Raw genomic sequence first — 27,982 nt, 5'->3', positions numbered from 1 at the left:
AGTTATAATTCATTGTTGTTCTCATAATCTTCCTCTAAAAATGATTTTGAATAATTTGTCTACTTCAAAAAATGCAATTTTAAAACAGATTTTGTTCATAAAGTGGAAACATTCATAAGCTTCTACAGATTTTTATGATTCATCATCCTGAAGTATTAGTGATATTGTAACTAGCTAGAAACATCAGTGAGGCAGGCATGGGCAATAAGATAGAGGTTTAAAATTTCTAGAGTGGTTTCATAAGAAACCTATAAATGTCATAAGTGAAGTCTGGAAAGAATTAAGAAAACCATCAATGACAGTTTAGATACCAGCAAAAAAAAAAAAAATCAAAATTAAAATATTTCAAGCGAAGTTAACTTTTTCCCTTTTCCTAATGAAAAATGTATGTAAGAATGTGTTTCCATAAAAAAAAATTGTTTAAAAAGTTTTCCTTTATTGCAACAGAAGGAAAATAATAGCTAATGGAAACATCTGTGTAACATACCTGTTTCGTTGCTGCATCCCTGACTGAGTAGTAGAAGGGGATTGTGTTCGTGGTGCTGGGGAAGGTGCTGATGATAAAGATCCAGTTCGTATAGAACCAACAGAAGAAGGTACCAAACTGGAAGATGGATTTCGCATGTAAGCACGGTTAGATGTAGACACAATTTGTGAAGGCGGACGACTGAAGTCTTGGACAGATGAAGAAGTATGAAATCCTGTAGACTGATTCATCCAAGGGGCATGTCTCCATGAATTTGATCTAGGGGAATCTAGATTATCTAGAGATTCACCTCTGAAACATAAACAAGAGAAATTGACTATGTCTCAATATTCTTATATTTAAGATAAAGTGATAATTTCAAAAGTCATTATAAGCCATTAAAACCTTTTTTATCTTAGCTTATATAATAATTAGTAAATAATAAGTATAACAATAAAGTAATAATATATCCACTGCCCTACCTAGCTCTCCTGACTAGTCCACTAATACATCTAAAATTTATTTTGATCTTCATATCAAAAAAGTAAAAATGTTTAATCAACTATTTAATGAATCTTCATTTTACTTTCCCTAAGACTTAAGTACCAGAGTGCTCTATAAAAAGCATTAGATTAATATTTAAGGGATGGGGGACAGCTAGGTGGCGCAGTGGATTGAGCACTGGCCCAGCAGTCAGGAGGACCTGAGTTTAAATCTGGTCTCAGACACTTAATACTTCCTAGGTGTCTGACCCTGGGCAAGTCACTTAACCTCAATTGCTAACCAAAAAAAAAAAAAAAAAAAAAAGATTAATATTGGGGAACATAGAATAAAACATTCTATAGCTCTTCAATAAAAAATTATATGTTTTTTAATATTTTTGTCAAAATGTTTCACTAAAATACTCAACATACAAAAACACCAAACTTATAAAATCAAAGAATGAAGAGCTTCATATAACAGGATAACCTGCTACAGACTTCATTTAATAATAATTATCCTAATTAATTTACAAAAGTATGGCTCATAACTCTGATGCCTACTTCTTAACTGTAAAAAGATTTGTTTTTATTCACATTCTTCTATAAACATCATTTCTAAACCTGAATTGTTAAAACAGTTATCAGAAACCTAAAATAAAATAGCTAGGACATTCAAATAGATTCAAATATATCCAATATACCCTAAATCATTAATACCTAAAAGTAGATTAACATCCTGACATACCTGCCTTCATTAAAGGTTTTTTAATGTACAAAATACATATTCATACTAGAGAATCTAAAAGTGAAATTTACAAATTAACTACCTTACTAACAAACATATGGTGCACCAAATGCAATAGAATATAAATCAAAAGGTCATTTTAGGCCCTGTAGAATAACAGAATTCTGCAACTGAATGTTATAAGTGTTCCCAGCCATCATGATTATCATGTGAAGGGGAAAAGAGAAAAAAGAAGAGGAAGAGAAGAATTTGTTATAGTGCTCTAAATTTGGCAAACTACCAATATTACCACATTTTCTCCTCATAGCAACCTCTTGGTGGTAGGTATTAGTATTAATCTCACTTTCCATCATTTTTCAGTCATCTTTATTTCATGACCTCATTTGAGGCTTTCTTGGCAAAGACACTAAAATGGTTTACCATTCCACTCATTTCACAGATAAGAAAACTGACATAGTTGGGGTTAAGTGACTTTGTGCAAGTCACAGATAAGTAAGTGAATGAACTCCCATCCTCCTGACTCCAGGTTCAGTGCTCTATCCACTATCATATCCTAATGCTGATCATAGAATTGTAAAGATAGAACAAGAAACAAAAATCAGTGACTCAGCTCCAAAACAGCCCAGAAGCCTGGGAACTCAATATTTCCTTCCTGAAAAGTAAAACTAAAACATGAATTTCAATACAGCTCTCACCTTCTCATGATGCCGGGAAGGCAGATGGGCTCTTTGGTGACACTGGAACTCCGCTGTCTAATCCAGCTGTTGTCATTATGGAGAGAGGTTTTCTTCCTCATTTCCTGAAGGATCTGTTGTCTCTCCATCTCAGCTTCTGATGTGGTCTGGTCTTTTCGAGAACTTTTCTGTGAATAGCCCACATTCCCAATCCGGTCCAAATATTTATTACTCCCTAGATTGGAAAGACATCAAGAACTTCAGAAACGAAAAAAATAAATAAATAAAATGCAATCAAGGATAAAGATAAAAAGCTCTAAGATGAAAGGTACCAATGTAAGGTATATATGTTTTAACATTAGTTCCAGCATATAATGCTAGAGAAAAGGGACTAAAATTATTTTATTTCTGCAATGCCCAATTCAACAAAAAGTGGTACTATGTGAGGCATGCAACAAAGGAAATGAATACAATTGCCAAAGGGACCTAGTAAATCACACTATTTTGATCATGGCCCACCTTTAAGTGCTATTATACAAAATAGTCTTTGCAGGGATAATGCTTTCTGTGTCAGTCAGCAATAACAAAAAGACCAGAGATCATTCACAAATATAGGGTGTTTAATAGTTTAAAAACTGCATTTCTCAAAATAAGTTCATGACCTTGGGAATTCAAATACTAGTATCTGACTTTAAAGATAAAGAAATTAAGATTCTTTGAAGGTTGACTAACTTTGGAAATCACAAAATTAGTAAGTCAGAACATGAAGTTGGGGTCTTGTAATGAATTCTATATTCTTTCTATCATGCTATTCTGCTTTTACACAGATTACCAAATATGTAGGACACCCTGTGCACTGTTTTATGCCTTAATCTATAGTCCAGCCCTCAAATAATTTTTCAATCTGACTGAGACAAGGAAAAAACTAATTATTTCCAAATCAAGACTACATCACACTTTTAAGGAGAGTCATCTCCTTAGATACAGCCTGACCAAGCTATAGGAATTAAAATTATTTCCTACACAATAGTTTGCCCATCAGGTGAGAGCTTAGATTGTGGTATAAGGATCCAAATATTCATTGATAAATGTTTATAAGTTCCCTTACTTCAGAGATGAAATCACCTGCATATAGTATTGTTATTAGATATCGATTTAAATTAGTCACAATTAATTACAATTACAAAATATAATCACCACTATTTCTCTTAAGCTGGAAGTCATAGGTTGAATTATTAATATTTGCAATAAGGCTGATGTAAACATTTTCAAGCCATATTCTCACTTTTACCAGGCTCAGTAAAGTTTCATTAAGACTTTTTCTCCTTTCCAAATTCAATTATCATTTTATAATTTTCCTCCAATTTAATTCTTAGTTCATCTTCTTCCAAACAATGTGAAGTATATCCAATACTTGCTCACAGAATCCTATTTATGTTTGTGCAAAGCAATACATATAATATACATTTTATCAGATGGAAAAAAATTCTATTTCAAAGTCACCTTATTGCTAGCAGAAATTGAATCCATCAAAAAAAAAAACAAACCCAGAAGCAATGTGGCAAAAAAAAGTAGAAGAAAAAAAAAGTTGACAAAATCAGATGCCTAGGGAAATAATCCACTTGCTCAGTAAAGCTATTAACATTGTAAAATGGGGATAATATTTGTGATACTTCCATGGGTTGCTATAAATTAATCTTTTTTGTATATATACATACCACAAAGTAATTTTATTTAAAAAAAAATTTAACTTACCATTTCTACTTGTGGGCTGATCCAATTCAGTAACAGACCTTGATTTATCCCTAAAATATAAAACCCAATAGACCGAAGTTGTAAAACAGTTTTAATATAAATATGAATATTTAAGTGAATATAAATGTGCCTTTAGGATTAAAAAGAAAGATTAATTTTATGTATTTCTTAAATATAAATAGAAGATATAACATTTTAACCACTGATCTTTTTTCCAAATGACAGTTGCTGTTATGTTATCTTCTGAATCTTCTGCATTTGAGGCTTTAATTAGTAGAAAGTAGCTAAACAAATTACTCCACATAGAAAACATCAACATGATAATGAATAAAACAAATTCACATAGGAACTTCATCTAGAGTTCTACAATGGTTAGTATAATATTTTAGATTATTTTTGCATATGCACTTTTTCCTTAAAATAGGAATTCCTGTTTCCATTATTCAAACACAAGGGATTAATATAAAGAAACTTTGATTAAGAATATTACAAAGGGATTATCACAATATCTAATCAATATTTTTGAAATTAGTTACATTAGCTCCTTCATGCTAGAAAATTAAGTACTATCAACATACAAAATACATATTGATACTAGGGAATCTAAAAGTGAAATTTACAAATTAACTACATTACTAACAAACAAACGGTGCACCAAATGCAATAGAATATAAATCAAAATGTCATTTTAGGCCCTGTAGAACAGCAGAATTCTGCAACTAAATACTAAATATGGCAAATGGCATACTAGAATCCCAAGGAATAATGTAATTCTTTAAAGAAGTTAACTTTTCTAAAGGATGTAGCTTGTGAATCTAAAGCCAGACATGATTTATTCTTCCATTCCAACTACAAGGGGCAAAATTAAGCAACTTCATTTATTAAGGCCAATGGAAAAAATATGCTATTTATCACCTTTAAAGAATTAAAGTTCAATATATGTACCCTTATGAAAACTTGGAGAGAATGTCACTCTGTAGGCTTATACCTCCTGTACTTGAATAGACAGATCAGAAATCTGAATTTTCTTAGACATTTAAAAAAAATGAAAATGTATTTTACTTAATATTTGTTATTTAAATAGTAAAAAATTCTTTTTTATTTACTTGTCCTAAAGATAATAATTTCATTACCAGAAACCTGGCAAAAACTTATTAAGATCTCCATAACATGATGTATTATCACTACCTGGAGATAAGACATTTTGTCAAGATTCCTAATGCTGCCAAAGTTACTGTCTTGGCATACTAATTGGTTTTCCTCAAGATACTATGCTACGTGAGACAAACTTCTATAAATAAATTAATTCCTTGAGAAAGGCAATGTTCCTTTTACTAACCTCCACATAACACCATATCACAAATAATGACAGAAATATATGTACATACATAAACATATATTTATATATACAAATATGTATATAAATGAATTGTGTGTTAATGTATGTATGTGTGTGTGTGTGTGTGTGTGTGTGTGTGTGTGTGTGTGTATATATATATATATATATTGTATATATATGTGTATTTGTTGTTCAGGAGAGGAAAATTCCCAAAAAAAGGACCACCCATCAATATTTTCTACATAGGTCTAATCAATGTACCCTTATGTAATTCTCTTTTTTCTTTATGGTCAGCTCTGTGTCATATGCAATCATGCAATGAATTTTCAGTATGACTAAAGTTTTTCCTCCCAGTTCTCAATAAAAGAGAAGAAAACTTATTAAGGCAGAAGCAGATTTGAAACCCACTGAAGATTTGAAACAGCTGCAAAGAGTTCATTGAAATAATCAATCTAGCCTATAATAGTTTAACTGGATTAATTTAGAAAAAAATAAAAATAAAATCTCATAAGTATTATTTTAAGTTAATCAAATGTTTCAGAGAGAGATTTTTAAGAAATCATTTCCTACAAGTTTAAAATTTTTTCCTCCCAAATTTGATGTAGGCTTTCAAGCCAAACTCTCCTGAAGATAAACCATTGTTCCCTTCTCTGACGTCCACATAGGATCTCTATTTTTAGGTACACCCCACTTATTCCTCACACACACACTTCTTACTCAAAAAGTAAATCAGACTGCCAAACATTCAATTTAACTCACAAAACACAAAGAAAAAGGCCAAATTAATTCTGCAAAGAGCTGAAACTGTGATTCCAAAAAGTCTGGGCTTGTCATTGAGAGCTCAACTAAAACAAATTATTACCCACTTGGCAGTAATTCAGTGTTTTACAAACCTGTCACTAGGACGTAGATTTGTTGACTCCTCTCGCTTTGATACTTCAAAAGGATCAACAGGCCTAAAAATGGAAAAACATTTTCTTAGATTTAGAAAATTAAGGTTAGAGATTTTCTTTTCCATTTTGCAAGGTAATTAAATCTACATAAGTATAATATTCCCAATGTCTATTGAGGAGAAAAAGTGGTTTTTAAATATAAAATATTTTAATCATAAAGATACACACAGCATTTTTAAAAACTAAATTCTGAGCACCTACATGTTTCCAGGTTAGACAAGATCTTAATTGACATATTAGCAAGAACTTCCAAGTAGCTTTTATGTTTTTTAGGCTTCCTTTTTAAAATTCTGGAGGCAACAATTCAAACTGGACTCTTTCCCATATAAAAGAGTTAAGATGGTGATGTACCACTTTGTAGTTTGACCAACATAACCCACAAGTCAAAACTGAAATTCTGGTTTTCCTGCTTACTACCCCCATGATCTACAGAAAAGTCTTTTCACTTTTCTGTACCACAGTTTCCTCACCAATAATGTAACCCTGTTGGTTTGAATGATTTCCAAGGTCCCTAAATTTCAAGTTCTCTCTCTGTCTCTCTCTGTCTCTCTCTGTCTCTCTCTGTCTCTCTCTCTCTCTCTCTCTCTCTCTCTCTCTCTCTCTCTCTCTCTCTCTCTCTCTCTCTCTGTCTCTCTCTGTCTCTCTCTCTGTCTCTCTCTCTGTCTCTCTCTCTCTGTCTCTCTCTCTCTCTGTGTCTCTCTCTCTCTCTCTCTCTCTCTCTCTCTCTGTCTCTCTCTGTCTCTCTCTCTGTCTCTCTCTCTCTGTCTCTCTCTCTCTCTCTGTCTCTCTCTCTGTCTCTCTCTCTCTGTCTCTCTCTCTCTCTGTCTCTCTCTGTCTCTCTGTCTCTCTGTCTCTCTCTCTGTCTCTCTCTCTCTGTCTCTCTCTCTCTCTGTCTCTCTCTCTCTGTCTCTCTCTGTCTCTCTCTCTCTGTCTCTCTCTCTCTGTCTCTCTCTCTCTCTGTCTCTCTGTCTCTCTGTCTCTCTGTCTCTCTCTCTCTTTTTTTTTTTTTTTTTTTTGCAAGGAGCCCTAGGGGAGACAAATCCTGTAAAAGGCTTAGAGCTAATCTGGGAGAAATTCTGGAAATTTAAGCCATTAATGCTATCATAGAACTTAACATAAAATATTAGAATGATAATAACTAACATTTACATAGCATTTTAAGGCTTGCAAAGCACTTTACAAACATTATCTCATTTGATTCTCATAATAAACTTAACAGGGAGCTGTTATTATTACAATTTTGCAGATTAAGAAACTGAAGCAGGCAGAAGTTAAATGACTTGCCCACAATTATATAACCAATAAATGTCTAGAATAAGATTTGAAATTAGGACTTCCTTACTCATTATCCAGCTCTCAATCCACTAAGTCACTTAATCACATCAATGCAAAATATTTAAATAAGTCAAAAACAAATATTTATACTCCAAAATAAATTCTGTCTTTGATTTCAACAAATGACTCTGGTCTCTAGAATGAGTACAGATAAAAGGTACAGAACATATCATGATGGCAGTGGGAATGAGGAAGAGATAGGATAACAGATTTGGGGGACAGAAGCAGTAACAATTGAAGACTGCTCAAATTTACTGATTAAAAGGGAGAAAGGACAATCAAAGTTAGGAAGGGAAGGTTTTAACAAAAATAGGGAAATTAGAAAGTAGAAAATATTTGATTAGGGGAGGAGTGAAGAAGATAACAATGGTTTCTTATTGTCTCCTTTCCAATAAAATATAAATTTCTCTGTTCTCTAGAGGTCCTCTTAAACTTAGGTCCAACTTATCTTTCCAGTCTCATTAGACATTAACTGACCCAAATCACAATCCTTTGTTCCTCATACATGACATTCCCTTTCCTGTCTGATGTGTTAGCAATGACTGTCCCACATGCCTGCAATGCACTCCCTCATTACTTTAATCTCAGAGAGTATCTCTTTTATTTTAAGACAAAGCTAAAGTGCCATCTTCTGCATCAAGCTCTTCCTGATCTCCCTAACTACTGGTTGGTTGGTTGGATGGTTGGTTGTTATCCTTCATTCTCAGAGGACTAAAATGACAACACTATGTTAGAGTAGAGTTAAAGTATATCTGATTTTGGCTGATCAGAGCAAGATGAGCTTAGAATACTCTGCTGTAAATTGGACACAAATAGTCTCTATGAATATTTGGGATGGACTCTAACTTTGTATCTCTCATGTTTCTTCTGAACTAAGTGCTAATGGCTGGCAAATTGAACAAATTTAACGCATGCATTATGTATTTTTTTTCAATTTATATTTCTGTTGAACATATATTTTTATATGTCAGTTTTCTTCTTCACTAGAATGCAAGACCACTGGAAATAGATATTGTTTCATTTATGCTTCCTGTATCCCTTGTAGCACAGTGTCTGATACAAAGTAGATGCTCAATACTTGGTAATTAAGTTGATAGCATATTTGTGCGAAGTCTAATGAGTGAGGGAGTGGCTGGAAAGAGGGAAAGAACTGGGGCTCTATCTTATTAATGACTGTTAAATATACACATTATATATATAAAATATATTAATATACATAAATATATAATATAAAAACACAAAGAAAAAGTTGGTACAAAGCCTTTGGCTTTGGAAATGTTGCATTTAAGATAAAAATGGGACATTTGAATTTTCATATCTATAACAAAATAGAGAGATTGAGCTCAGAAGAAAAGTTCAGACTAGAGATTTGTGAAAAAGTCGGGTTATAAAGGTGATGGTTGGAACTGTGGATGAGTTTACCATGGGAGAAAGTACAGACAGAGAAGAGACATAAGGACAAATCCTTGTCCAAAAGCATAAATAAATGAGATGGTATCCTCTTTCTCGATAGAATTCTGGGGCAGCTGTGTGCTTGAGTCAAAACAAGTCATTTTCAAATTATGTGTTACAGACTATAAACAGACCTATAATTGCAACCATAAGCTAACAATAGATATTTCGGTTTCAGACAAGTTAGAAAAAACTACAAGTGCACTTTGGCTATGGCACCAACCTTTTATACTGATATATCTGCACGGATGTTTCTTTCTCTTTTTCTGCCCGCCGCCTCTGCTCTTCTATCTCTGCCCGCCGCTTCTGCTCTTCTATCTCTGCCCGTCGCCTCTGTTCTATCTCTACCCGTCGCCTCTGTTCCTCTATCTCTGCCCACCGCTTCTGTTCCTCTATCTCCTCCCGCCGCTTCTGTTCCTCTATCTCTGCCTGCCGCTTCTGTTGCACTTCTTCCAGTTCCTTTATTTTCCTCTCTTTCTCAAGGAGAAGCTGCTCTTCTAATTTCCGTTTTTGTTCTTCATGACGGAGTCTTTCTTCCTCCTCTGCTCTGTTTTTTTCCCTGTCTGAAGAATAAATTTCTTCTCTCCAATTTCTTTCCCAGTTGGCAAGAGTAGGCTCACGCGAGGTGAGAGAAACACTATTTGAATTTAATGCCATCTGTTCCTAAATAAAAGAGGGGAAAATAGCACAAAGAGAGACATGCATGTGTATGTGTGTCAATATACACAGAAGACATACATTTGTAGGCATTTATTTTAGATGGTGTTCATCCTATCCTTGAGCTACTACATTTAAAAAAAAACATCAAAAGAAAAACACTGACACACAAAAACACATGGATACTTCAGCTCTAATAAAGAAAGAAAATGGATAATTTCAGATTCTTTTAAAGTAATTTTTTAAAAATGTAAACCTTTCTGCTATGAATATTGGTTGCATATCAAACTCTGTCTTTGAAAAGAACTAAATAAGCAAACCTTTTGATATGCTGGTTAAATACAGTATTTTTCTTCTTAAATTCAATTTCATCAATGAAATGAAGGGATGGAATAGGGGAAAGTATGCGCCAATACTACCTCATCTAAGTACTTTGAGTTCTCCTTCTCAGCTTCTTGTTGAGCTCTCTGCCACTCTTCCCTCAGTTTTTCCTGTTCACGTTGATACTTTTCCTGTTAAGAAAAGCAGAATGTTACTCATCAAAGGAAGATGGTTTTATTTCTAAATTAGTGGCTTTTCAAGTTAGCAGTGGTTACTAACAACTCTAAACTTTTATCAATGTTTCATTTGATAAAGAGTTATTCCTTTTTAAATTTAACTTATCACACACAAATCCAAAGATGTCAAATTTCCTGAGTTCCATTAAAATAGACAATGAGATGCTATAAAGACCTTTTTTTAAACCGTTCATTAAAAATTATATAATTAAAAATTACAGGAGAACTTTGTCAAACAGGAAATTCAATCAAGAAAATTAGCATTTCATGGACATTGGAAGATCAAGGAAAAAATAAGTATGGTATTGTTTTGTTTTATTTTTTTGAAAGAATATAATGAGACCACTAGGTGGAGCACTGGAGAGAATACCAGCCCTGGAGAGGACCCGAGTTCAAATGTGATCAGACACTTAACACTTCCTGGCTGTGTAAGTAACTCTGGGCAAGTCATTTAACCCCAATTGAAGGAAAAGAAAAGAAAAAAAGAAAAGAAAAGAGGAAGAGGAAGAGGAAGAGGAAGAGGAAGAGGAAGAGGAAGAGAGGAGAGGAGAGGAGAGGGGAGGGGAGGGGAGGGGAGGGGAGGGGAGAGGAGGGGAGGGGAGGGGAGGGGAGGGGAGGGGAGGGGAGGGGAGGGGAGGAGAGGGGAGGAGAGGAAAGAGAAAAGAAATTATATGACTTGAGACAGCTAGACAGTACAGTCAGTGGATAAAATAAGAATACTGGCCATAGATTAGGAGAATCTGAGTTCAAATCCTGTCTCAGATATTTAATACATAATAGCTGTAATGAACCTGGGCAAGTCACTTAATCCTAATTGCAAGCAAGCAAGCAAGAAAGAAAAGAAAATATGTGACCTGATCTTTTCTGAATATTTATGGAGAACATCAAAAAAGCTGTAGTATCTAAAACCTTCTCAACATAACAAAGGTATCTTTCTTTAAAAAAAAAATATTTCCATCATCATGTTGTACAAGAAAAATAAGGTCCAAAGGGGGGGGGGGAGAAACACAAGAAAGAAAAAGCAAACAAAAAGGTGAAAATAATATGCTTCAATTCATATTCATTCTCTATAGTTCTCTCTCTGGATACACATAGCATTTTCCATCCCAAATCTATTGAAATTATCTTAAATGAAAAGGTTATCTCTCTTTCAGATAGAGATCAATATTCATTCAATTACTACATCTATGCAGATATATTTCCAAATCTCTCTATTTAGTCTTAGTATTTCTCCTGAGTTTAATCTTCATATCACCAACTGCCTTCTAAATATCTTGTACAGGATGATCCAAAGGCATTTTAAACTCAATATTACTGAAATATAACATCTTCTTTTCCACAAAATTCTGTCCTTTTCTGAATTTCACTATCATTTTTGGGAGCACCAACATTCTCCCAAATTCACAAATTTATTGTCATCTTTGTATCCTCAATCTCGCTCATCTCATAAAACCAATCAATTGCCAAATCTTGTCATTTCTGTCTCCATAGCACCTTTCACATATATATATATATATACATACATATATGAATATGTATGTATATATACACATATATATGTATATGTATGTATGTATATATACATTTTATTTATATATATATATATATATATATATATATATATATATATATATATATATATATATATATATATATATATATATATATACACACACATACATATACATACTGTGAATGGAGAGAAAGGGTTACATATATACATACACATATATATGTGTGTATGTAATATATATATGTAACCCTTTCTCTCCATTCACAGGTCACCACCATAATTCAGGCTTTTATCACCTTTTTTTCCTGAACCACAGAATAACTTCTTTATTGATTTTTCCTGCCTCTAGTTTATCCCCATTCCATTCCATTTTCAACATGACTGCCAGTAATTTTCCTGGAATGACCTCTAAAATCTCCCCTACTCAATAAATTCCAGTTGTTCCTTGCCATTCATAGAATCAACTATAAATGCTTTTATTTTACATTTAAAATTCTTCACCAATCTGGTCTATCCCTATTTTGTTCATTTCTTCTCTTTTTAGAGAAAAGAAGTGATATAATTTTCCTATTCTATACTACACTACACATCTATAAAGTATATAATTCTATACTACCCTCCACTACATAGTACTATACTATACTGAACATGTCTCATAACAAAGAAAAAGAAAGAAAAGGGGAGGAAAGTGCACAAGAGAATAGTAGTATAAAACTATCTAATATATCCACAAAGTTTGCTAGTATATACAGTATATGTTCTGCATCCATGGCAACCCACTTGTACAATGAAGAGAGTTTATTTTATTATCTCTTCTCCAAAGTTAAGTTTTATCACTCTTTTTTTTTTCCTTTTTAAATAAGCAATTCCTTTTTAGCAGTGCTTTCGACTACACTGTAGGACTGAATGAACAAAGGCAATAAACAAAATTTAGGCTCTGATCATTTATATAATTCATCTTTACCTGCAACAAACGATCTTGTTCTTTTTGCCATTTTTCCTGTCGTTTCCTCTCTTCCTCTTGATCCCAAGCCCAGCGACTGGGAGCATTGATTGTTGGAACTGGAAGCTAACATTTCACAAAGAGTCAGTAGGAAAAGGGGAAAAAGGGATATATAACTTATTAAATTAATGTGGATAGGTGAAATGCTAAATTGAGCAATGACAATACAAGATTATCATTTATAGGCTTATCTCACTTTAATCTACACTAAATGTTTAGTGAAATTTTTAATTTGTGGTTTTTAAAACCACTAATATCTTCAATTCACAAAGATAGCTGGCTAATACTGCATGCAACTTATACCAAAGAATAGTAAGTATTTTTGCAGAGAAATTAGCAATTCCACCCACCAAGCTCATTTTATCTACTCCAGTTCAACAAATGAATGCTACTTACATCAGGTACCACAGAATCAGAACTTCCTGTATTATAATGGGAAAAAACAAAACAAAAACATTAAATTAGACATTTACTACTTGGATATTCTCCCTTCCCTAAAAAATGATACTGTTGTGTACTTTTGGCATCAATATTCTGTCTTTTAAATGAAATGGATTTTTAAAAACTTATTCACTCCTGACTTCTATCAAGAACTAGCCATGTTTCAAAATATTAGTGGAAGAAAAAAAAAGCTAAAAGTGGTTCTAACCCCTAGGAACAATGGTTTAGTTGGACTTGTTGATATATCACTAAACTTACAAGGAAACTTTCCAATGTTCTCCCTTTCATAGATAGGGCTTGCCATAATACTGGAAAGTGTTTTTACAATATCTTAAAGAGTTTGAGGTTCAGCTAGAACCAACCAACATAAAGTTCTTTGATATATATACTGCAATAAAAGTAGTGTCTTAGGTGTTTGTATCGATTTGAATTTCATTTAATAATTAAGACATGCTCACTATAAATATACTCACTATAGAGTAAATGTTTCATTTGCCATTTCCTTACAGTGAAATGCAAAGTTAAAATCTTTATTTTGTTCTTTGAACTATCCTATTACATATATATATATATATATATGCATATATATATATATATATATATATATATATATATATATGCGCTGATAAAAATCAGAAAAAAATACCACACTGTATTTTTTTTTCTAAAACATAGGGAATTACTAAATGATTTATAGATATTTATAACTTTTCACATTAAAACAAAACTGTTTCAAAACCTTTTTTTTTTTAATCATCTCCTCTGAAAAATGTCCATTAGAGAAAAGTATGCTAAAACTAGAATGGGAAAAGAGTTAGTTGCTTTATCCTAGCAAGTTGGGGTAAGGAGTGCAATATTCCAAGTTATTTGGCTTTAGAACATTGTATTTTAGCAAAAGAATCAAACACTAAAATGAGAGCACAAATACAATTTACCCATACTCAATGAGATTGGATTATTTTATTTACAAATCAATAAGGAGCTTAGAATGCACTAGAGAAGAAATGGATGATCAATTCCATACTTAATATATTCAAACCAAAAAAAAAAATATGAGTTGTCATCAAGCTACTTTGTAAATATTTCATTAATCTTAAAAGTAAGAAGCAGTAACATTAGAAATCAGCAACACATCCTAGTTTGAATGTGCTACCATGTTCTAGATGTTGGCTCTTATTTTTAAGTTCTCATTGACAACACAAAAATGAGACATGACAGTTATCAAGGTAAAGTATTAGACAAATTTGAAAATGTGAAAAAAATATATAGCATGCAGAGAGCACAACAAAAGGCATCGGCTCCATAGGATTACACCAACATAAAGTATCTTTCAGAAATTTAGACTCCAATGCTTCCTGCTTCCATAATTGAGCTATTTTAAGTCACTTCCAAATTAACTTGGCAGCACACAAGCACCAATTTTTTCCAGGACTCTCTTTTGGGGGGGGGGGGAATCCCCTCTAAACAAAATCTGATCTTTAACAAAAATACAACTATTTCAAAAACACTTTAAAATTTAGCATCAAGTATATATGTTGGTGTAATCTAGTAGTATGCATTATACAGGAAGCAGTCAGGCTTGAACAAAGTTCCTCATTTCTTACTGTTACTCAGTGGAAAGAAGTGTTGTGTTTTTGTTTTTTTATTTCAACAGCATTTCAGTTTAAGAGGGGAAAAAAAAGTTTTACAGGTATAAAAAGGACACACAAAGACCCATTACCACAAAGGTAGACCCATGAACTGTAAGAAAAACCTGATGACCCTGGGGAAAGAATGGAAATGGATTATGTTGCTTGGTCATAACAACAATAAATGATGTTGAAGAGGCTTAGTACCCAGAACCACAGACCAGTTAAGAAGAAAATATAGTGGGAACAATTTCATGAAAGTACATGAATTGTTAGCTGTGCAGTTTACCTTGTTCAAAAAATTGTGATCGCCTTTTTAAGTTTTTCAAAGAAATAGGTTCAGATGCTAGTTGAAAAATGAAAAAAACATAAATCAATATCATATCTTACTCATTTTCATCTATAACCCAAGGAAAACAAATGACATTTCATAAAATTTGACATCTGGAAGCGACCACTGACATCATTTTGCACACAATAAGCACTTAAGAAATGCTTGTTGAATGACTAAACTTGTCAAGATCCTTAATTGTCCCTAACACATCACAGACAAGTAGCCTCTACCTTCAGTGATGGGGAACTTCCTGCTTTATGAGGTAATCATGAAGCTTAACTTAAAAAAAAAAAAAAAAAAAAAAACTGAAGGCAATGGAGGATATGGAATGCTTTAATGCACAGACACAGATCTTTTTAGTAGGTTACTTAGCATTCAAATTAGTAAAAGTAGTAAACTATTCAGTAATACATTTTAGCAGAGGGATATAACACTGGCAGTTAAAATGCACAATACTCAGCCTAAAAGGCTTTCATTTCCCATCCAGATTAAGTGTATTCTGTAGGGAAATTTCTTTTTTAAAAATCACTATGAATTGGTGTAAACTCCTCTCTATTTATAAGAGCCACTGTTAATAACAGAACTGTTTTCATCCTACTTTATCTACAATAGCAAACTACGAAGAAGGGAGAGGAAAGTCACCACATAGAAATATAAGAAATGACCTCTAAATTGTAGGGGAGAGGAGTTTAGAATATGAAAATAGGTAAAAAAAAAATTAAATTCTTTCAAAAGCATATCAGTGTTTCTAGAAAATCTAGATTCAGTTTCAAGATCTTAAAGATAAGATGAAAAAGACTAATCAGATGACAGAACAAGGAGAATAACTTTTATTCTAGTATCTCCCATCAATTTTTCACATGGTCTTTACCTAAAAATTATTCCACCTGGATCAATCAGAAAAAATGTAATGAATATTGTCAATTACTACTAATTTACTAGTCAAAAGCTCTGGTCCTTTCTTTTTATGTATGAATCTTGAAGTAAAATCCAGCAGTATCAGGCCTAAACCCAACAAAATCATAAACACAAGGAAAGTGATTTTTATAAAAAGCTCCTCAATATGAAATGTATCATAGAAAATATAAAATCAAAAAAATTAACATTTATTCAAAGCATATTTTTGAAAGGCTATGTAAGAGAGAAGGGAGAGATGTGGTTAATTTGTGAATTCATACAAAATTTCCATACCTGAGTATTTCATGTTCAAAGGTACCAAACCTAAAAATGTATTAAGGCAGACTAATACCAATAGAGTTCCAAGGTTAAAACGTAGCATATAATACACCTCTCAATAATAGTGGCTAGTATTTATATGGTACTTTCAGATTTTCAAAACAAACTTTTGTGCCTTTTGTGTGTGTGTGCCTTTTTTGTGCCTTGTTTGTACATAGTTGTTTGCATGTTATCTCCCCCTCTGGCATATGATCTCCTACATAGCAAAGACTATGGGGGGAGAGTTATTTTTGTTTTCTAGGTATCATGTCTGTATGTGTTTGCTTATTTGTATATTTTTTTGGTTTTTTTAATGCCTTTGCATCCCCTAAAACAATGCCCAATAGACAGCAGGCACTTAAAAAATGCTAATTGACTGGTCTGATTGACTTTATATATGTTATGTCATTTTTGTCCAAAACTACCCTGGAAAGAAGATACTATTATTATTTCCACTTTATGAATGAGAACACTGATGCTGAGTTAAGTGACTTAAGTAAAGCTACAGAGCTAGTAAATATCTGAGGCAGGATAGGAACTCAAGAAAATATTCTATCTGCAATGCAATGCAGCTGCCCCCAAAATGAAGGTCCTCTCATTTGTTTCTTCACATGAAGTTGCTTCCACTGACAGTAATTGACAAATAGAATTTAATATCTCTAAATAGTCTGATTCAGAAATAGGGCAAGAACTGGCAAAATGACATATGTTATTCCCTTTTATATTCTCCTACAAAATTGTTGTTCATTCCTTTCATTAATGGATGACTATGATACCATTTTAGATTTCTTGGCAGATACTAGAATTGTTTGCTATTTCCTTCTCCAAGGTCTTGCCCAGCTAGTAAAGAAAGGTCTCAGGCCAGATATAAACTCACAAAATTGAGTCTTTCTGACTACATGGACTAGCTGCCCACCCACTAAAAAAAATATCTAAGAGAAAGAGAAAAACAGAGATGTAGATGGAGAGACAGATTATAGGAGGAGTGGGAGAGGGAGAAAGGAGGAAGAGGAGAGAGGGAGAGAAGGGAGAAGGAGGAAGGGAAGAGGGAGATGGAGGGAAAAATGGAGAGGAAAGGAAGTGGGAGAGGGGGAAGGGGAAAAGGAGAGGAGGGAGAGGGAAAGAAGGAGATTGGGAGAGGGAGAAAGGGAGGAGGAAGAGAAAGAGAAGGGGAGGAGGAAGAGAAGACAGAAACAGGAACAGGGAGAGAGAGCCCTTTCAAAAGGAGTGAGTATGTATTTTATCTCAGCTAGAGAAGGTACCTTAGTCTTCTTTTTCCTTTCTAGCAGAAAAAGTTGCAATTAGCACATAGAGATCCAGACCTTGCTGCCAATGTTCCAAGCACTATTCTAGAGCTATTCAGCACTTAGTGGAATTAAGCTCCAGTACACCTGCTTGCAATTGGATCTGGGTGTTCCTAACTCTTTTAGTTTCAACTTGCAGCAGGTCAGTTTTTATTTCACTCAAAGTTATTAATTTTTACAACAACAGAATCTGAGTACTACACCTGTTCCTTTCCATATAGATGTGTGATACTATGAGCATTTACCTTTGGGTTCAGTAGAGCTATTTTCATCACTTATGCCATTTATTCCTTTTGTTTCCATATTCTGTAAAAGGGAGAGAAGGTGGTTCATGTTATTTTCTCTAAATGGGTTTTAAAAATACATGAACCAAATTAGTATTGTGATTCCTATTAAGTGAAAACATTTTCAAAAGAGGTAAGCTTGAAGAGTTATTAATGAATCTTAACTATACTTCAGTATTCTGTAACATTTGCTTAAAGATTAATGATTAGCTATAAAAATTGATGGTTTTAAGGTAAACCAGTCATAATTCTCCAGGAAACATTATAATCATAATACCATTCCAATTTAATGGTTTGCATTAGAAATGAAAGTAAAAAAATAATGTCCCAGAAAGATTATAATAGTGTTCTCAAAAGAAAGTTAAAGGCTTATATAACAGAAAAATTTCCATTTAAATTAAGCATCTAGCTCCTATATAGAAAGAATATTCTTTTACTTTTGAAAGACTCTCTATAATAACTGTTTCAAGAATTTTTTTTACAAAATTAAAAAAAAATTAATAGTATTTTATTTTTCCAAATACATGCAAAGGTAGATTTCAACATTCACCTTTGCAAAACCTTGTGTTTCCAATTTATCTCTCTCTTTCCATCCTCCACCCACCTCCCACCCCAAAACAACTACTTCAAAAATTTTTTTAAAATTTCTCATAAAAATTATCTTTTTTTTAATTTAAAATTTTCCCCTCACATGTAAAAAGACATCAAATGTTGTGGTATATGTAAATATAGTCTGCATAAAATCAGTAAGCATTTTATAGAACTTTAAATTGCAAGCATTCATTTCAATTTAGCTGCAATTTTAAAACATGCAATAGAAAACATCATATTCTATACCTCTCCTTAACACAGTTCTTATAAATGTGCATATGTATTTGTTTAAAAGGTTGATCAAAAATAAATAACTCAGTTCTGGAATCTTTTGGCTTTTTAATGTGATGCAAAAGCATCACATAAATGATGTAATATTGTAAGCATCCCTAAAAATCTATATTCCAAGTTAACCACTGTATAGCATTCCTAAAATTTATAACACAAAAAAGTATTGTAATTTGGCTAAACACACAATCTAAGCTCTTTCCAATCCCAATTGGAATCCAATCTAATCTTTCTAATTCCTACTCAAGTCCCTTGATGTAACCACTTTCTACTTCTCAGAAATCAAACTTACAGAATTTTGAAGACTTTCGGAGAAATTGCTTCTTATTGAAAGATTTGAAGCCTTGTCTGTATGGTGAACTCCGGAAGTTGCATCAATCCACTTAGTTTCAGGTGAACCTATAATTTTGGTAGCCATACTGGTGAGATTGAGGGTTTTATGCCGTATAAATGGCAGGGAAGGTTGGTCTTTGCCCCAGTCTGATTGGCACATCGAGATCAAGGAATGAGTATAGATAAATGTCAAAGTGGAAAGAACAACATTATTGACAATACATTCAAAGAAAACAAAATGCAAACATAAAACTGAGAGAGATAAATCAGGAAGGAAGCAGAGAAATGTGTTAGGGCTTTCATTAAACAGACCACCTTCCCCAAAAGAGAGGGTTAAGTTAAAACAAAAACAAAAACAAAAACAAAAACAAACAAAAAAAAAAAAGCAAAATCCCAAACATACAAGCAAATTTACTGAAATAATACCATATGCCAAGGTTTTGTATTAAATGATTAAATTATCATAAATGAAAACTGGTCATAGTTGGGATTGAGATGAGGCTAGGTAATTTATCCTCCTCAAAAAGGAGATAATTAAATGAGATTTTAAAAATGGAATATCCTATAAATCTTAACATCCTATATAAAGTATCAATTACTACTATGATTATGAGTATGACTACAACTACTATTACCACAACTACTACTACTACTACCATACTACTATCACCATTACTACTACTACCACTACTACAAAGATCTACACTGGTACTTAAGTAATATTAAAAGACTAGAGGAAAGAACATTGGAAGTTCCCCATGAATAATAAATGGAAAGATATGGATAAAGAGTCATACATAATGAGAAAGGATGAATGAGTTACCCTACGCAATACTGGAGGGAGTAACTACATTGACAAGATCATTTATCCACTGAATTATTATTAGAGTTGTGAATGGTAACAAGAAATACTAACATATTTCTTACAAATCAATAATAGGAACATAATCTACCCAGTTTTCCTTTACACACTGAAAACTAGAATATATGTAAAAATAACCAAAAAATGCATTATTAATAAACTGATAACGAATTATTGAAGAATCTCAACCATAAAGTCCTGAGTACATGAATTCATGATAGAATGTCCATACTAAGTCCTACATATGATAAATTTCAGTATATTTGCTAGTGAAGAAGTTTATAGGCAACACACTAAAGACAACATTCAAATTCTTTCACATTATCATAAAACACTTTTTGTAAAAAATGTTGCTGCAGTAAAGTCAAGACGTCCACCATATACCAAATACAAGCACATACATGTATGTGCTTGCACACTCATACATACACACACACATCACATATCAAACAAATAACTCCTCACCATTTTTTCCATAACGTCTGACATCTACAACTAGGTTTCCAGTTTCTCGTGCATTAGCCATGATCTCCTCCCATTTATCTGTGTCCTTATTTGAAAACTTGGTGTTGTTAACAGCAATAATTTCATCATCTACCTGTAGCTGAGATAATGCTGCTGGGCTACCTAAAAAAATTTCAAAGTAAATTTAATATCAGTTTGAATGATCAACTTTTTTTGGCTAATCAGAATATTCATGGGGGGGAAGTGGAAGGATAACTATTGTGTTACTTTCCATAGATCATTGATCAGGTAGAATATATGCAAACACAAAATGATTGACAAAATAGAATTATATATAAAGTCTTGCAATAAATGAATAAGGTGAAAAAGTTTGTGCGAATTATAAGACTAAAGGATGTTCCATTTTTAGTAGATATTTTTATTTAAAACAACATAAAACCATGATGACAAGAAAATATTATCTGGTCTATGAAAAAAATTCCTTTCATTAAAAACTGTAGTACATAATAATTTTTAAAAGTCACTTTCAAATGGAAAAATTCTGAAACATGCAAGGCTGAGTTTCAAACTCTAATGCCAAAAAAAATAACAGAACTAAAAGATTAAATGTATTCAGTTAAGAGTAATGCTCTCCAACAATTAAAATTATTGACTTCCATGAGTTACTTTTGAAAATTAAAGGAATACATCACTATTCTTTTTTACCAGAATTCACTGGAACAATAAATATCTGTTTTCCCTCCTAACCCAGTCTTTCAAAAAAAAAAAAGTGTATGATCAAGTTTATTCAAACCTAATAAGAGTTAGCTCTAAGTTCAGGAACTGTTTTGCAAAGGTCCTCCCCTAATTCAACTAAACATATCTAGAAGCATCACTGGACAAAAGAGAAGGAGGGATGCAGGAGAGGAAGGTATTTTTATGGGGAATTCTCAAGTATTTGTGGGACATAATAATTATACCTTCATATATTCCAAGTACCTATAAATTATATAATTTAAAATATGTGTAGATGGGGAATAACATGGAATAAGGAAAAACATTTCCTGAATCTTCATTCTTTCATTAGTGTTTAGGAATATAAAATTTCAGGCAAAGCTTTACAAATAATGAAAATTTAAGAGAATCTAGAAGAAAAAAAAATTGAATAAGACAAGGGGAAGATAGAAAGGTTCCTTTCATTGTTATACTTTTTTCATGTACATTCTCTCTTCCAGTCTGAAATTCATAGTAGCTTTGTTTATACCCATTGTAAACACTATATGAGAATAAAGTTCACAATAAGGCTAAACTAGGAATTTACCTGCTTCAACTGATTGCACGCTGATTCCAGAAATATCCCATCTTACTGTAAATCCAAAGTCAGCATCACTGTTCCCAGGGCTGTGGATCATAATGATTCTCATATCACTGAACTGATCCTGAAAATGAAACACGACACAATGAGATCAGGTGTCATCTGGCATCTACATGAGGAAAGTCCATCCACTAAGTAAATAAGGAAGCTTATAGAATACACTTTAATTATCTTAGGAGAAAATAACTAGGGAAGGAATTTTCTATTTTCACAAACTAGGTAAAACCTTGTTTGTTCATTTATTATAGTTTTATATTTGGTTCAGATATCAGTGCATTTTTTATACCCAAAAATATATAAGAGGTTTTCCTCTCAATACCTATAACATCTTCACTGACAAAGCAAAGATTGAAAATGTTGTTTTTTGCCTAAATTCAATTCACTACCTAAATTAATTAGTTTGGCAGTCAAGATCTAGCCCAAAAATAGCCCTTTCTAAATGACAACTTCCACTGCCTAAATTTTCCTATTGACAACTTCCACTGCCTAAATTTTCCTATTCACAAGGCTAGAGAACCCTACATAAAATGACTCTATCCAGATACACTGGAGTAGTATTTATGAAAGAGTATAAATCCTTTGGAAGGTGGCTATGCAAATTAATTATTTGGCTGTACATGCTACATGGTAAATGCATTTGGAAAAGATTTATGGATTTGTTCCCAACAGTATCCTCAATATTTCAAAGATGAATAATGGTATTTCTCTCATCTAATAAAAAAAATTGGCCACAAGCAAATTCAAAAAGTTCTACTCTAAAGGAATCTTTGTAAAACATAGTTTCAGTAAAGGAAGCAAAGAAATTTAAAGCCATTCATTAATCAGGGAGCTAATTGTGCATGTCCAGCTACATAGGAATTGGTACAATCTAAAAAAGGTCCATGCCCTTTAAACTCATCACATTCATTGGAGGTCCCACCATATCAAAGAATACCTTGATCACTATTACTACAGTAGGATTTGGAGTTGAGAATGCATGCTGGATTTTGAGTTAGAATCTTCATATTGCCTCTTATTTTCTACATGACCTTAAGCAATCCTTTAAGATCTATACCAAAATTAGTATAACAACACATTATGTTAATTACCAACAGGTTTGTTGTGGGGTAGGCACTTTGTAAAAATGCTATATACATGTAATTTATTATTTTAAAATAATAATATCATATTTTAAGTTTAGTTGAAGACTAAAACATCCTCCTAAGAGAGATTATTCATTGTACTATCCCTTAACCCCAAACCAAAGGATGCTGAAATTAGTGATGAGTCAATGAAAATGAGCAGTCAGTAAATGTTGATTTCTTTCTATCTTTACCACTGTTACCAATTGAAATAAGAATTAAAAAGCCAACAAAACTACAGAATTCAATGCTATGTAAAACCAAGGAATTAAATACTAGGTTTGATTTTCAAGGTTCTAATTGAGGTTACTTAGCTGGGAAAGGAAAAGATGAGGATTGAGGGTAGAAGGGGAGGTGGGATTTAATAACCAGCTTTAAAATACATGAAAGGATACTTTGTAGATGGAGGTTAGTGGCCAATATCCATTTACACCAAAGAGAAGATGAAAAGGAATGAGTTTAACCCACATGAAGAGGAATTTGGGAAAAACATGAGGAACTTCCTGACCAGATGGATTATGGGCTGATGGACTGCCATTTGCCGAGAAGATTGTGAAATCTCTATTGGAAGATTTTAATGAAAAAGATCTCTAACAGAAACAGTGAAGAAAAAGGATAACAGCTGTTGACAGGTAAGTGGTAGAGTGGACTAAGCTCTGAGCTTGAAGTCAGGAAAACAGGTTCAAATCCTGTTTCAGATACTCATTAACTATATGACAGTGGACAAGTCAATAGGTGCTCTTAGACTCAGTTTCTACATCTATGAAGTGAAAATAATATTTTCATTAGAACAAATAGGGTAATAGTTGTAAAGTGCTACATAAATGTGCTATTATTATTATTATTATACTATTAGTGGTGGTGCTTTTTTAAATAATAAAGATTAATGAAATGTAATTAAAATAAAAATGAAGTGAGGGTGGGGAGTAGTGCAGGTCAAGAGACCTGGAATCTAGTTTAAGCTCTGTCTCTTACTAGCTCTAAAATTCTTTGATCATGTTCATGTGTAAACTGCTCATTAGGAGAAGCAGAAAAGGTTATTTCTCTCCCTCCCCCTAAAAATACACCAACAGGCATTTTCTTAAAACCTTGAGAAGAAAAATCATTATTTCTATATTTTTGCTTTGATTGACTGAAAAGGAGAAGCTAAAATTCTTAGTTGCTGGTTTAAAAAAAGGGAAGGTAAAAGAAAAAGGGGGGAAAGGGGACAGAATTATAAAGAAGCATTTTATCTTAAACGTTAACTTTCTTTTTTTACATCAGGATCCGAGCAGATGTTTATCATGATCTATTAATCAACCCTTGTAAAACTGATAAGGTCTCTAAATTAGGATTCAGTTGGCCAGGTATCTATCTAAGTAACAATGGAAGTGCTAATGTGTGCAACAAATACAGGTCAAAAGCAATAGTTTTATAGTTAAAATGATTCTGCAAAGAAATACTGAATTGACACATCTAAAAATGTGATAGGAAAAGTTTTGAAATAGTAGCCATAGACTAAATTCCTGAGTCTAATCAAACATTTAGCTGGTGAATATTTTTCTTGGCCATATAAATTAATGATATAAAAGCAAAGTCTTGTACATTTGTGTACTACCTAATACTTAGAAAGCTATTCATCAGCTTAACCTTTTTTCCAATATTCAAAAACAAACCTGACTTCAAATATGAATAAGCTAAAGTAAAATAAGGAAAAGGAGAATTTTAGTTTTTGTTGGGCTTTTGAGAGGGAAATGGATGGGTAATATGGTACTCACTAAAACAATTATTTTTAGAATTTTGAACCATTATTTAAATCAGGATTTCTTAAATTTTTTTCCACTTGTGACCCCTTTTTGCCCAAGAAATTTTTACATGACCTCGCATATACAGGCATGTAAAATAAGTATACAAATCAAACATTTACCAATAATAAATCATAATTTCACAATCCCCACATTCAGTTATCACAATCCACATGGAGTCATCCCAGAAGCTGGGATTTAAATAATGATACTTAGATATTTCATGGGTACCTCAAACTCAACGAGTTCCTACATGAGCTTATTTTTTACCAAATGTGCTTCTTTTTTGGATACCACTATATGTATCTCAGATATCATTCACTCCTTACTTGTTATTCATAATCCTGGTGTTTTTCTCTCTTGTTTCTGATATCCAATCAGGTTATCAAATTCTTTCAACTGCACCTCTACAACTTTTCTTGAATCTCCTCTCCATTCTCTGTTCTCATCAGCCAAACCCATTCTAGTCCCTTTTCCTCTATGGATTATTTTCAATTTAATTTTTCTATTGTTTGCACATAATTATTTGCATGGGACCGGCTTTTACATATCTTTGTATCCCCAGCACTTAGCCTAAATGTTTATTTAAAAACATCTACTGCTTCCCAATTGCCTGAGTAAAATTCTTTCACCTGCCATTCAAACAATCTGACAACATTCTGCCTTTCCAGTTTTATTCCAGACAATTCCTTTTTATTTACTCTATCCTCAAACAAAGCAGAATTACATACTGTTCCTGATTAGGCATTATGCTTTTCTGATTCTCTCATGTTTACTCTTATTATAGAGGTTTTTGTTGATTTCCTTAACAGAGATAAATGCCTTCTATTCTCAAACTGCCTTCCATCTCAACAATTATCTTATATGTTCCTAGTTATACACAAATCATCTCTTCTATTAAATGTGAGGCCCTTGAGGCTAAGGGCTGTTTTTGTCTTTCTTTGTCTCTTCAGGCCTAAATATAGAATTTGGCATAGAATAAAGGCTTTTCAACTAAGTGATTGTTTCTTTTGCCAGGAATTTCTGAATCTCCCTCTTCACCTCTAGAATGTTTAACACTTCGTTTAAGGTCCAACTCAAGAGCTAACTGTATTAGGAAGTCTTCTCTGATTCTCCCCAGCTTAGTAATTATCTCTAGCTGATGTGTTAACAAAATTTAATAAAAAATATATAGGGTTTTATAAGAATAATGTTTCTTAAAATTTCTAATGCATTTATACAACTTTGTGAATTACAGCTATTTTGTTGGTATATTTTTTCTACTATTCTGTATTTCCAGAGGTATTTTGTCTTATCTAAACTTTATATCCCACTCCCCAATACCATATAAGTGTATATGAGATATTAGTATAGTATGGAGTATAAAGTACTCTATTATATGTTCGTGTTATCAAAGTATATAAAACTGATAACTATTAAAAATCCTTGACCCATTTTTAGTAAAATTTTTATCATTATTATTATTTTTGGAAAATCAGAACTGGTTATCAGTTAAAAAAAACTATAGGCTTTGCTACTCATAGAACATTTAATAAGAAGGGAAATATCAATTTATAGTAAATGAAACTACCTAGAAATTAGGGATTAGAAGACCTATCTTCCTTAAATGCCTTACAGACATATGTTGGCATCCTCAAATCTGAGAAATCTCAAAAACATATTATTCATCTATAAAATGAGGGGACAAGACTAAATGGATTCTCATATCCCTTTCAGCTCCAACATTGTTATTCCATAACTGACTATTGCAAATAAAGGAAAAGGTAACTATTTACATTACATACAGATAAAATTTAGCAAGGCATTGTTTTCAAAAATATGTTTGCAAATCAATTTTTTCTGTGTTTTGAGTTCTAATATGAAAAATTGTGGTAAAAAGCATATTAAAAGTTCCTGTTTCCCAGGTCAAATCACCAAAGTTCATTTAACATTAAAGTACTATACTTTACTAATGGAATTATGGAAGTTAACCATCTCATATAAATGGGCCACCAAAGGAGGTAGTATTTTCCCTCAAGAGGTCCTCTCCCAAAAATACTGGATGAGTGCATCTTGAGTATGTGGTAGTTGAAGATATGAGAGAAAGGAAAGGTGGAATACAGATTAATCTAGATGACAGCTACAGTCCCTTTCAACTTTGAAATTCTTTGGTTCTGTGACTGTAGTATTTCCTTCTTCCCTACTAGCCAAGACAACTACAAAAGGTGCAGTTAATGAAGGAAGGGATCTAAATAGGGCAGGATAAAGTAGAGGTAGAGTGGAAAGAGGGAATCAATGGGTGAAAACAGCAACAGTAACTTCCATTATACACAAAGATGAGAATCAAACAATAATATTTGACACTTATAGATTGCCTTAAGATTAACAAAATATTTGGCATAAATTAGCCCATTTTAACCTCAAAATAACACTGCAAAGTAAGGGCAACAGATATTTTTATCTCCATTTTAGATGTGAGGAAATAGGCTTGCTTAAGATCACAGAAATACTAATTCTCAACAATTGGCCTTGATCCCAGATCTTACAGATAAACTTTAGGTGTACTTCTTGATTCTAGGCTGACTTCCAAAGGACTTAGTCACCTGTTTTTCTTCTATTCCACTATACTTTAGGACAATTAGATGGCACAGTGGATAGGGCACCAGTAATGGTGTCGGGAGGTCCTAAGTTCAAACCTAACTTAAATCAAGACAGTTAACACTTCTAGCTGTGTGACCCTATTGCAAGTCACTTAATACTCAATTGTCTTGCAAAAAAAAAAAAAAAGTTCTGCTGTATGCTGTTTTTGGCAAGGGTTTCTTCTCTTTCTCGAGCCCATTATAGAACAGAGAACGATACCACGTTACTTTTCTTGTCTCATAATTACTTTGTAAGGGTTTTAGTCACCAGCAACAATAAGCAATAAATAAGGGAAATATGTATTGTATGCTCTTTTCTTTCCATCTCTTTTTTCTTATAGAATTTATGGAGAAGAGATCATTCCTAGGCATTATATTAAGCATTTTATAATCACCTCATATGATTTTCACAATAATCCTGAAAGATAG

At 32.7% G+C, this 27,982-nt stretch overlaps 1 protein-coding gene across 10 annotated transcripts in view; it reads right to left on the bottom strand.

Moving 5' to 3' along the window:
- The window catches only part of LMO7 (LIM domain 7), a 239,385-nt gene that overhangs the window by 10,554 nt on the left and 200,849 nt on the right, over nt 1-27,982 (bottom strand). For 5 of the 10 annotated variants that reach the window (XM_074299281.1, XM_074299282.1, XM_074299285.1 and 2 more), the window contains 13 exons: nt 21,977-22,094; nt 20,677-20,838; nt 19,309-19,496; nt 18,099-18,159; nt 15,290-15,346; nt 13,328-13,353; nt 12,893-12,997; nt 10,278-10,370; nt 9,425-9,864; nt 6,355-6,417; nt 4,123-4,172; nt 2,389-2,602; nt 488-778 (listed from right to left, as the gene is read on the bottom strand). In XM_074299281.1, the coding sequence (XP_074155382.1) occupies nt 488-778; nt 2,389-2,602; nt 4,123-4,172; nt 6,355-6,417; nt 9,425-9,864; nt 10,278-10,370; nt 12,893-12,997; nt 13,328-13,353; nt 15,290-15,346; nt 18,099-18,159; nt 19,309-19,496; nt 20,677-20,838; nt 21,977-22,094 (1,868 nt within the window). The remainder of the gene's footprint in view (nt 1-487; nt 779-2,388; nt 2,603-4,122; nt 4,173-6,354; nt 6,418-9,424; nt 9,865-10,277; nt 10,371-12,892; nt 12,998-13,327; nt 13,354-15,289; nt 15,347-18,098; nt 18,160-19,308; nt 19,497-20,676; nt 20,839-21,976; nt 22,095-27,982) is intronic. The other 5 variants (XM_074299286.1, XM_074299283.1, XM_074299284.1 and 2 more) reach the window with 2 other exon arrangements.

This window comes from Sminthopsis crassicaudata, chromosome 3 (assembly GCF_048593235.1).
Source record: "Sminthopsis crassicaudata isolate SCR6 chromosome 3, ASM4859323v1, whole genome shotgun sequence".
Classification (NCBI taxonomy): domain Eukaryota; kingdom Metazoa; phylum Chordata; class Mammalia; order Dasyuromorphia; family Dasyuridae; genus Sminthopsis; species Sminthopsis crassicaudata.
This window is presented reverse-complemented; position numbering and strand designations above follow the sequence as displayed.